This window comes from Pleurodeles waltl, chromosome 11, assembly GCF_031143425.1.
Source record: "Pleurodeles waltl isolate 20211129_DDA chromosome 11, aPleWal1.hap1.20221129, whole genome shotgun sequence".
Taxonomy (NCBI): Eukaryota; Metazoa; Chordata; class Amphibia; order Caudata; family Salamandridae; genus Pleurodeles; species Pleurodeles waltl.
Window position 1 is genome coordinate 416,490,966 of NC_090450.1, and position 12,695 is coordinate 416,503,660.

Genomic DNA, 12,695 nt, shown 5'->3' on the forward strand with positions numbered 1-12,695 from the left:
CTTTTCCCCCTTTCCCACTCCTTCCATATCTAGTAAACAAGTTGAGTCAAAACAAACTCAAACTCATACTAATAGCACCAACATGGGCAAGGCAACCTTGGTACACAACACTACTAGACCTGTCAGTAGTACCTCATGTCAAACTACCAAACAGACCAGATCTGTTAACACAACACAAACAACAGATCAGACATCCAAATCCAGCATCACTGAATCTAGCAATTTGGCTCCTGAAATCCTAGAATTCAGACACTTAGACCTCACACAAGAATGTATGGAGGTCATAAGACAGGCTAGGAAGCCTACCACTAGACACTGCTATGCAAATAAGTGGAAAAGATTTGTTTATTACTGCCATAATAATCAAATTCAACCCTTACACGCATCTACGAAAGATATAGTAGGATACTTACTACATTTGCAAAAATCAAAACTAGCTTTCTCTTCCATAAAATTACATCTTACTGCAATTTCAGCTTACCTGCAAATTACGCACTCAACTTCATTATTTAGGATACCAGTCATAAAAGCGTTTATGGAAGGCCTAAAGAGAATTATACCACCAAGAACACCACCAGTTCCTTCATGGAACCTCAACATTGTCTTAACACGACTCATGGGTCCACCTTTTGAGCCCATGCACTCTTGTGAAATGCAATACTTAAAGTGGAAAGATGCATTTTTAATTGCCATCACATCTCTAAGAAGAGTGAGTGAAATTCAAGCATTTACCATTCAAGAACCATTTATTCAAATACACAAAAATAAAGTTGTTCTACGGACAAATCCTAAATTTTTACCAAAAGTAATCTCACCGTTCCACTTGAATCAAACAGTAGAATTACCAGTGTTCTTCCCACAGCCAGATTCGGTAGCTGAAAGAGCACTACATACATTAGACATCAAAAGAGCACTAATGTACTACATTGACAGAACAAAACTAATTCGAAACACAAAACAACTATTTATTGCCTTTCAAAAACCTCATACAGGAAATCCAATTTCAAAACAAGGCATTGCTAGATGGATAGTTAAGTGCATTCAAACCTGCTATCTTAAAGCTAAAAGAGAACTGCCTATTACGCCAAAGGCACACTCAACCAGAAAGAAAGGTGCTACCATGGCCTTTCTAGGAAATATTCCAATGAACAAAATATGTAGAGCAGCAACATGGTCTACGCCTCATACATTTACCAAGCACTACTGTGTAGATGTGTTAACTGCTCAACAAGCAACAGTAGGTCAAGCTGTACTAAAAACATTATTTCAAACTACTTCAACTCCTACAGGCTGAACCACCGCTTTTGGGGAGATAACTGCTTACTAGTCTATGCACAGCATGTGTATCTGCAGCTACACATGCCATCGAATGGAAAATGTCACTTACCCAGTGTACATCTGTTTGTGGCATTAGTCGCTGCAGATTCACATGCGCCCACCCGCCTCCCCGGGAGCCTGTAGCAGTTTAGAAGTAGATCTTAAACATTTGTACATTTGTAAATATATTACTTTAAACTTCATTATGTACATACACATTCACTCCATTGCATGGGCACTATTACTAGCATACACAACTCCTACCTCACCCTCTGCGGGGAAAACAATCTAAGATGGAGTCGACGCCCATGCGCAATGGAGTCGAAATGGGAGGAGTCCCTCGGTCTCGTGACTCGAAAAGACTTCTTCGAAGAAAAACAACTTGTAACACTCCGAGCCCAACACCAGATGGCGGGATGTGCACAGCATGTGAATCTGCAGCGACTAATGCCACGAACAGATGTACACTGGGTAAGTGACATTTTCCATATACACACACACACACACACACATATATACATATATATATATATATATATATATATATATATATATATATATATATATATATACACACACACACATATATATACACTCAGCAAATGGGCCATAGAATCTGTGCTGCCCCTTCATTGCGCCAAAGACAGATACTACACTCCTTGTACTTCCTGATCTCCAAAAAGGAGAGGGTCCCTTAGGCCATTCACCAAGTACATCGGAGAATTTCACAAGGTGACACTCCAAGGTATCATTCCACTGCTACCGCAAGGGGACTTAAGGACTGCTCTCGCTCTAAGATGCCTAGTTCCACATACCCATCTACCCTGCACATCGAAGGTTCTTCGATTTGGGGTAAATGGTCAGCATTATAAATTCAAAGTGCTTCCCTTTGAAGTAACCACAGCTCTCAGGATGTTTACAAAGTGCCTTGCAGTGGTAGCCACTCACCTCAGAAGGAACGGCATCCATGCCTTCCCTTATATGCACGGCTGGCGGATCAAGAAGGCCATGCATCAGCAATGCCTAGTGCTCACCCGACCACCATATATCTCTTGCATAGCCTAGTCTTCGCAATCAATGCAACTAAATCTCAAACTCCAGCCCTTACAGGTACAGCCCCTTTTTTGGGCCACACTAGATTCCTGAGTAGAGAAAGAATTCCACAGTCCAGCAAGGGTGAATGCCTTCTAGACCATGATACCTTTTTTCAGTGAGATCGCCAGGTAACAGGATTATCATCCACCTTCTAAGCATGTTGTCCTCCTATTTTGCCATAGTTCTGTAAGCATACATCCATTGCAGGAGCACCTAGCTGCACAATGGACATAAGCATAGGGTTAGTGGGAGGGTCTAGTGCTGTTTTGGGGTGACACTCAACGCTCTCTGCAGTGGTGGAATGCCAGCAATCTGTTGCAGGGATGGTCTTTCCTGGACCCAGTTCCCCAAGTGATGACCATCATCATGGATGCCTCCCTGACTGATTGGGGGCACATTTGCAAGACCTCACAGTACAAGGTGTGTGGACACCTGATCAATGGGGTTTCCACATAAATCATCTGGAGTTGGTGGTGATGCATTTAGCCATCAGAGCCTTCCACTTCTCATTCATTCAACACAAAGTAGGTCTTGTCCGACAAGTTTTATCTCCAGAAACAGGGCAGCACACATTCCCTCTAATTGTCGGCCCTAGCTCGGGGCATTTGGCTGTGGGCAATTCATCACAAGGTCCATCTCCACATACAGTACATATACTGGTTGGGCATTACTTTGCAGACCTGCTCAGTAGGATGCATCAGATAGTCCACTAGTGGAAACTCTACTCCAAGTCCTACTCCCACTGGGGGTATTGAAGGGGGGGGGGGGGGTTCCCCCTCATAGACCTGCTCGCCACCACTGAAAACGCAAAATGACAAAACCTCACCTCCAGGTTTCAACTCCCAGAGTCCGTGGCCAATACACTAAGGATGAACTGGTCAAGGATGTTTGCCTATGCTTTTCTGCCACTCCCACAATTTCCATTCGTGGTTCAGAGGCTCCAGCAAACGTCTTACCCTCATTTTAATAGACCCAAACTGGGCCAGACAGCCCTGGTTCACCGCACTTCTTGCACTTTCTAGTGATCCATAAGAAGCTGCCCAACAGACCAGATCTTCTCTCCCAAAATCAAGGCGCACTTAGACATCCAAACCCCGAACATCTCAGTCTTGCGATTTGGCACGTGAAGTCCTAGAATTTGAGTACCTTAATGTGTCACAAGATGCATGACTATTCTTCAAGATGCCTGCAGGCCTACTACCAGAGCATGCTAAGTGGCAAAGTGGAAATGGTTTGTACACTACTGTTTCCTGAAAAACACTGACCCTCTGATACCAACTGTCCCGTGCATTGTTTGATACCTGCTGCATTTGCAAAAGTCACGCCTCGCTTATACTTCTATTAGACTTAATTTAGCTGCTGTTGCTGCTTATCTCCAAGAGAGGCAGCTCACTTCGATTTTCAGGGCACCCGTTATCTAAGCCTTTATGGAAGGGCTCAAAAGGGTTATCCCAACTGTGTGGAACCTTAACATTGTTCCCACTACACTAATGGCCCTCCTTTTGAATGGCTCCACTCTTGCCCTCCCCAGTTCCTTTCCTGGAAAGCTGAATTTCTGGTAGCCATAAATTCTCTTTGCTGGGTTAATGAGATGCAGGGACCTAACCCTTAAAAACCCTTTGTTCCAAGCGCACTATGAGAGCTTAGTTTCCAGAACAAGCCCTGAAATCCTACTACATGTGGTGGTCTCTAGCTTTCACCTCAATCATACCATTAGTGCAACAGTGTTCTTCCCACGTCCAGAATTAGTAGGAGAACAAGCTGTCCACACGTAAGATGTCAAAAGAGCATTCATATATTACATTGACAGAACAAAACATTTTTGCAAGACACAGCAACTTTGTCTCCTTCTCAAGGCTGCACAAGGGGAGTGCACTGTCGAAAGCAGGTATTGCACACTTCCTGGTCAAATGTATACAAACTTAAAGACAAACAAACGCCTTTTGCTGGTCCCTCCCAAACCAGCAAAAAAGGAGCTTCTATGGATTTCTTGGGTAATATTCCTATACTTGACATTTGAGAAGCAGCCACCTGCGCTACCCCCCATATGTCCACAAAGCACTACTTTGTGGATGTTTTAGCACACCAGCAAACCATTGTTGGTCAGGCCGTCCTTTACTCACACTTCCAAGATTCTGCAACATCCTCTGGCTAGCCACTGCTTTTTGAAGGACTACTAGTCTGTGCACAACATGTGTATTTACAGCTACTCATGCCACAATCTGAACATTTTTACCCTTTAAACATCTGTTGTGGTATGTAGTGGTGTAGATTCACATGTGCCCACCCTCCTCCCCAGTCGTGTTGCAGACATTTCTCTTAAACTTTCATCTATGATCTCTCCTCCACATGGTCATCTTTCGGTATCTTTTTGCTCCAGCTATGTACTCACCCTGCATGTGGAAAAGGAGCCATAGCCCATGCACATTACCAGCAATAGGTTGAGTCGCAGTACCTCATGACTCGCAAAAACTTCTTCAAAGAAAAACATGTGTATATGTCTGAGCCCAAAAATAACTGGCAGGAGTATGCTCAGCAATGGAATTGACATAACCATTTTCCATATAAACGATCTTCAGAGTGTATGTTGTATAGATCCAGGAGACCTTAATTTGTTTGTTTAATGATTACATTGGTATTAGCAAGGATTGTTCCCAAACTACTTTCAAGGAAAAAATCGCTATTTCTATTTTTATCTCTTTGTATGCTCTCTAAATTAAATGCAAATTCATTAAAAAACAAACATTTGAAAGTGATGCTTAGAGGAGGCATCTTTTATGTGGAATAATTCTGACCCTTCTCGTTTAACTATTCTAGGTACTGAACTATCCCATAATGTTCAACAGTGTTAAGCAGTTCTTATTTCCACCCGAAGTCAAGATCCCTGCAAACAGCTCGCCTTTTTAGCATGATTTATTGTTATACTGGTGCCTTTTAGAAGTTTGAAGGTTAAAGTGGATGCTTGCCTGCTGGTTAGAATAGTGCATTGACAGGAAGAGAAAGAAATGGTCTACCCCAGTTCCCCACTTCAGCACATAGCAGGGGAAACACATAACCCACTTCAACATATGGTTGGGGACTATATCGGATGCCTTCCGACGTCCCAGCGTTAAAAACACATCTTGATATAAAAGTTACTGTGGCACAATGTGAATCACTCCACTGTCCTCAGGTTAACCAAGCAGCTATTTCATGTTTTGCTGACAGTTGTACGAGTTTAGACCAATCCCATACATGGATTGTGGCATTGATTTCAGTTTGCTACAAAACTTTACCTGTAAACATAAGAGCACATTCAGCGAATGCTTTTTGGATAATATCCATTTTTGTTAACTTTATATAGAAGTGACACACAGGTCATCCCAAATTCTTAGTAGTAAATCCTGTTGAGTTTTTGTATGAACGCTCGGGAAGCCCCGTTAATTTTATCCTATCTTGCGCTTTGCATTTTTTAATCTTCCATGCTCCATATTAGAAAGCATGTGAATCTTGGTGAGATCCAGCCACATTAAATCACCTGTAGCACTTGTTTTCCAGCTTGACATGCTCGTAGTTTCGCACACTTCCACCTACACTTCCCAAAACTGACGCTAGGTGTTTTTTTGTTTTTGTTTTTTAAAGAGCTGGTCTCGGGTTGTGATTTTTTTTTTTGTTTTTGTTACATACCCTTCAAGGCGAGTGGTTGTACAGTTCGTGTTGACATCCCTGGGGTCCAATCAGACTTTCCTTCTGATAATACGGTTTTATGTTTTTAAATATCCTTTTTAAAGCTAACAGTTTTATAAAAGATTAGTCTTTTAGATATATACTCATGTAGTATATTGCAACAAGGTCTGACTGAAGTCCCAGGATGTGTGTTTTTTAATGTTTGTCTTTTTTCGTCTGTTATTTACATTTTCTGCAAAGCATATTTGAAAATGGATTGGTTTTATTCATCCTAGATGTATCTATTTCGAAAACTAACAATTGACATGCAGTGGCAATCGGCAGCTTTAGGAGGGAGGGGGGCGGGCGGGACAGACACACACATTCTTTCACACACAGACACAAATGCACGCACATCCATTAACAACATTCATACCATTCAAACATGCACGCACCAAACATTCAATTTGAAACATCACACCCACACACCCACACCCACCCTTCGGCCTCCAGGTCCCAGGCGGGTTGGGACTGCTGCCTTCCCTAAGGTCGGCCAATGAGGGAAGGCAGAAGTGCCAGCCTCGTCACAGAATGGGATGGGGTCAGTGAGACTGCTGACCCCACCCCACTCTATGACGAAGTGTCACTGATTGACACTCGCCCTGGGCACTTCAGGGCTTAAACTGAAGTGCCCAGGGAGAGTGTTAATTGGTGACGCTTTCCTTGTCACCCAGGGGAGGGCCTCGAGGCACCTTTGCTGGGCTGAGGAGGTCACACCCATAGGAGCTGTGATCTCCTCAGCCCAGCAAAGTTCAGCTCAGGCAGCCAGGAGTCTGCGCATGTCTGCTCCTGGCTGCCTGACCTGAACATGAAGAGTGTCTGTCAGGCTGACCTTTGTTCAGCCTGACAGACACTCTTCATGGGAGGCAAAAGGTGGCGGGGGGTGGCCCCTCCGCCCTAAAGACGGGCCGCCACTGTTGACATGTTCACAAAGTCAGCGCTAAGTATTTAGTTTGGCCGGCGGTCGGACAATTGTCCTTGAAACTACTTACTGAAGTGTCAGTTTTTTCACTGCGATGATCACATTATTCATGGTTGCTAACCAAATTTTATTATGTAAAACCTGTCTTAAACGTAAAAGCCAACTGAGATTTTCTTGATAGTGGACATGGCGAAAAAGGTTTTCCAAGCTGTTAATACCGCTCCCACCGTATTCCCGCTCCTCCGTTCACCCTACACAATTTACACAGGTTCGGGAGAACCAGCAGTTAAGCACCATGTTTTATGACCGTGTTTCATGCTGTGGAACAATCCAGTTTGTCCCTCTGAAATTCGCACTATCTGGCATCTGATTTTATTTTTTTTCCTTTTTTTTTTTTCAGGGAAACGTTAAAAAAGGAATCAGCCGTATAGACAAGTCGATGCGAAAGTTTTCTGACATCAAGAAAAAGAACCGCTATGACCATGCCGTGAAAATCAGCATTCAAGGCAATAAAATGCCATTGTGACACGTACCAAAGGCACTGCAAGAACATCACCTTGGTCAATGTTCTTTTCTGAGACTTGGGAGCCTAATGGCGTTTTTAATGTTATCTTTTTATATTAAGTCTGTAAATGATTATCTTGGCATCCTGCAGGTTGACCTGTCCAGGGATTCTAACTCTGGAACATTTGTTTCCGACTTGTATTTACATTTGTCTTGTTGTCGTACCCTGTACAGATCAATAATATGTTGCAATGATACAGACCTTAGACAATAAATTATCCTTATGTTTCCTGCGCGCTTTATTTCCTATGTTTACAAACATGAGTTGCATCTGTACCTAATGCATGTCAATAGGTGTAAAGAGCAGATCTCTTGCTAGCCATTTTTAGGTCGAGCACGCAAGCGCTCTGACCTGTTCTAATGTATCTGTGGGCATTTAACCACACCCACGCCACACCCATCACTATCACTCGTTCGTAGGCCTGTCTTTGAAAAATCCTGTTATTACTGGTAAATCCTTTACGTTTGTCCCTCCTTCTGGCAGTTTGGTACCTGCCTTGGACATCGACCCTGTTACATGGATAACTGCACGATTGCCGATACGTTCGAGTGCAAGCAAACTTTTTTTCATGCACATGCTTATGGTGGTCATGGTGCTTTGAAACTGCTTGCTTATGTCAACTGTTTTACTTTTCATTTTCAATTTAAGTGGCAGGAAAAGTCCATTTAGGACTTTACAACATTAACAGCTCTAACTTCAGCAAATGCGAGACCCGTTGCACTGCAAATGCTTGTTTGATGTTGCCTCCTTTCTGTTTGCATTTATTGATTGGTGCATAGGTTGCTTCTTAATGCACCTAGCTCTTAATGTTCATGTCTCTTATTCGTTCCTCTTTTTTTTATTTTATTTTTATTTTTTTTGCTTCTTCTCTTTTTAGACATGTCTCAATGGCTCAGGTTTCATTTATTCTTGCATGTCTTGAGTAACCCAAATCAGCAGGTTCTGTTTGTGCATGTTTCCTATGAGTGTGAAGGGATTCTTTTTTGTTTTATCACTACTTTTTTCATCATTGTATGTAATCACAAACCTTAATAATGTACACCCCGGTCGACCCATTCCCCTAATATTATATCCCCATCTACATAAATGAAATCCATCAACATGTATTTCCTGTGACAGCCTAACACAATTACATAATCTCCTGTATATGAAATCTCTATCTTTAAAGAAGTATTCTTTCAAGTGGTTGGTCCTCATGAGCTAAGATCACAGAAGATTAACTAGAATTTTATTTGTAATTAAATAATTGCAGAAAGTCAAAATATACCACACCCAAATGAACTGTCCCTATTTTAGCTCAGAGGTTGATGAAAAAGAAAATAATCAATCAGGAATTTGTAAATCGCACTACTCACCTGTGAGGGTCTCAAGGGGCTAAAGGGGGGGGGGGGGGGGGGGGTGCTACTCCCCGAGTAGCCAGGTCTTGCGGACTTTCCTGAAGGTAAGGAGGTCTTTGGTCTGGCGCAGGTGGATGGGAAGAGTGTTCCACGTTTTGGCGGTGAGGTGCGAGAATTATCTACCGCCGGCTGTAGTTCTGGGGATGTGTGGGACGGTTGCGAGGGCGAGGTCGGCGGAGCGGAGATGCCGAGTCGGAGTGTAGAAGAAATCAGTCAACTATGTCGTCTTCACTATAGCATTCAGTTTTTGTTTGTTGGATTATCACACATAAAGTTGGGGTGGAGGGAAGCAAGTGTCTCCCTAGCCCTCCCCCAAATTGATCAGTGTATTTCCACTTACTGTTTTTTGTTCCATATTGTTTGTCCAACAATTTCCTCTGCATTAGTAGCATAGAGGCATACTTTTCTCTACAACCTCATTACCTTTGACAGTAAGGTTTCCTCACCTTATATCTCATTTAACTATTCCTTACCTGAAGACAGCCATACCTTCTTGACAACTGTTGGTATGAAAGTGTTTTTTTTGGTATTATTCTGTTATCCCCCCCCCCCCCCCCCCTTCCTCCCGGTAACATTATATTCATAAAATAAATTGACGTCAAACCACTCTTACAGCCTTCTTTCTGTAACACAGGCAATGCCAGACCAGTTAATAATGAAACAAGCCTGAGAGTGCTTGTGTTTCGGTTCAGAAGAGACAGCGTCTAGCAGTTTGGACTGAATTGTTCCTGAGGAGCAGGACTAAGTCTAATAAGCATATGTTTAATACCTGGCTCGAAATGCACATTAAGCAAAAATAAAAGTGGGCTGGGACGTGGATCTGCATAATTACCAGTGACCGTGATAAATTCAAGCTTTACCATCCATTACTATTTTGCTTTTATTACCTTTATTTTGTAGCCCTGCTGCGCCCCAACCACAGCGTTTATCTTTATGTTCTGTTCCCATAACAGCACATTTGTATAAACTGAGCCACGTTGAGCACGAGGACCTTGCAGAATACAGTGCTACTGCGTGACCAAACTTCAAAGGCCTGCCAACATACATCCCAGGGCTGAACGTAGTCTCAGCCTGCATTGTCTCCCTCCATGCCATCTTTCACCTCTCCCACCCAACATCCAATTTTTTCAGCAGTAGAGGGATGCATACATTTTTCCTCTTCACCTGAGGGCTGGTATTATCCTGCTGACTATAGTTAATCACTCTAATACCTGAACAATCTCTCATGACTACTGTTTCAGAGTTGTAAGTTTACAGCTGTGGTTGGCTCCGGACATGAATTCAGCTGTAATTCCTTACTGATTGAGCCTGTGGCTGCTGTTGGTGAGCCAAGCACATTTGTGCCTCGAACACAGAAAGCTACATATGACCTGGCAGTTTTGAGAAAAGGCGCTTGAAGATTGCTAACCACTATGTACATCTTCGTACTGCACCACTTACCCTGCATTGAATACGGGACTAGCCTGGCAGAGGCTCCACCAAACATGTTAGACGTGCCATTCCGTTTCTCAGTATTGCTGAGTTGATTGGAGACCCTGTGGCTATGATTCTCCTTGATGCAGAGAAAGCATTCAACAGAGTGTCCTGGAGTTATCTCCGGAGAACTCTGAGGTGCAAGGGGTTAGGCCCAGGGCTGATCAAGGCAATAAGGCCTCTGTATCATTTTCCATTCGCCCAACTTCAAATCATGGGTCTAGAGTCTGGTAGGATCGCAATCACTAGGGAAACAAGACAGCAAGTTGTCTCTGTTCTCCCATTGTCTTTGCCCTTTATATCAACCCATTGATAAAACATTTATCAAGGAACCAGGTTATTAAGCCTGTCAGGGTTGAAAACAATGAAGCAAAAGTTTTAGCTTACGCCAATGACATTGCTGTTATCACACAAGACCCCTTAAGTTCTCTGGCTGAGGTGGAAAAATTGACAGAGAAATATGTGTCAATCTCTGGTTATCTTCTCAATAAGGAAAAAAAACAAGTATGTACTGATAATATGGTTAAGCCAGATAGCCATAGGGTAGAGACTGACACTTACTTAGGGATCAGAATATCACCTAAGGTAGGTTCCAATTGCAAGATAAATCTTAACCCTCTATTGGGTAAGATCAGCACAGATCTGAGGCAAATTATTGGGTTGATTCATACTTTAGTTGGAAGATTTAGCGTGTTAAAGGTGACGGTGCTCTCAAAAGTGCTTTATTTGTTCAGAACCATTCCACGTGAGTTAGAAGGGTTATTGCTAAGAAATTGGATCTCATCTGGACAAATAATTTTGTATAGCAGTACAAAAGGACAAGACTGGCCCTCAAATTCTTAGCTCTCCCTCGAGTACGGGGGGAGCAGCTCCCAACTTCTTGTTTTATTATTGGGCTGCACTCTTGCAACATATGGGGGCAAGGAGGGGCATGATGGATGACTGTGTAATGTTCGGAACTTCCAACCATTTATGAGTTTGCCCTTGGGAAGGTGGCAAGAGTGTGCCTGTTAAGTCAGATTGAGCCGAGTTACTACAAGAAAGTGAGGTTCAAGGCCATGGGGGCAGCCTGGTTAGTTTGGACTAAGGTTAAGAAGCAGATGAGTATTAAACGTTTTAATCGGTCACTCCATTGTGGTGACCGCCAATGTTTCCTGCACCCTCCCATGATGGTATCTGTCAGCAATGGGAACTACGTAGGCTGAGTAGGCTGGGTGACATCTGCTCACAAAGGCAGCTGCTGAAGGACTTCGGGTTGGGGGCAAGGATGTTCTTCAATTATCTGCATATTAGGGAATTTATGAACAAGTTAAAGGAAGAAACTTTTTCCATTGACGAAATTCTCCTTTTAAACCTACTTTAGCAACCGAGAAGCAAGATTGGGCTGATTTATAAAACCGTGACAGATATGGTCTCTGATGACGTAGAATCACAAGAGGCAAGACTAGAAGAGAAGGTGAGTGGGTGTAGCTCTGCAGGCCTCAATCAAGATTGGAGTGAAAGTACTTCTCTATTTTGAGAACTCAGCATTATAAAACAACGTTGAACTGTATTAAACTCCTGCCAAGCTGTTTGGTTGTGGCAAGGAGGAGGATGAGTGCCCCCACTGGAGATGGGGTCCGACAGATATGGCCCATATGTTTTTTTTGGTTGTGGGAGGCTACAGGCATTCAAAGAAGGGACCGAGGCATTTTGGAAGAAGTTGTAACCAAGGCCCATATTAGTCCAACTATGATGTTGTTTGGTTTTGATCAGGGTCTCCTGGGAGAACTGGGGCAGTTGTATTTTGATTTTATCTCTATGGTAGTAGCACGCCTCCTAATAGCAACAGCATGGAAATGCACGGAACCATCCACTGAACGATGGTTTGCGCATCTATTATATATAATAATTTAGAGAGATCGCTCTATAACTGTAAGGAAAGGGGGGCTAATAGGCGAGGGAGGAGTATCTGGTCACCAGTGCTAGACTGAATAGCAGACAATTTGGGCCTCGATGATTGGTTAGCTGCAGGCCTGTATGGTATGGGGGGTAATACAGTGTGTATATACTGATCCAAATTGTCCTTTCTTATGAATGTGGATAACAGGAAGCTGTATATGGTATCATCCAGGCCTGAACGTGGAGTCGTGCTTTGCGGAAGTCTGGCACTTCATCTTTATTAACCTAAGAACTGAGATATATTGTCATCTTATTCATGATGGATCAATTTCACGATTTT

At 43.0% G+C, this 12,695-nt stretch overlaps 1 protein-coding gene across 4 annotated transcripts in view; it reads left to right on the forward strand.

The window, feature by feature from the left end:
- The window catches only part of IWS1 (interacts with SUPT6H, CTD assembly factor 1), a 301,618-nt gene extending 293,786 nt beyond the window's left edge, over positions 1–7,832 (forward strand). For 3 of the 4 annotated variants that reach the window (XM_069213754.1, XM_069213755.1, XM_069213757.1), the window contains one exon: positions 7,440–7,832. Coding sequence is in view for 2 of the 4 variants with exons in the window: in XM_069213755.1 (XP_069069856.1) it covers positions 7,440–7,565 (126 nt within the window). In the remaining 2 variants the exon portion in view is untranslated. The remainder of the gene's footprint in view (positions 1–7,439) is intronic. The other variant, XM_069213756.1, reaches the window with a different exon arrangement.
- Positions 7,833–12,695: the final 4,863 nt, after the last annotated feature.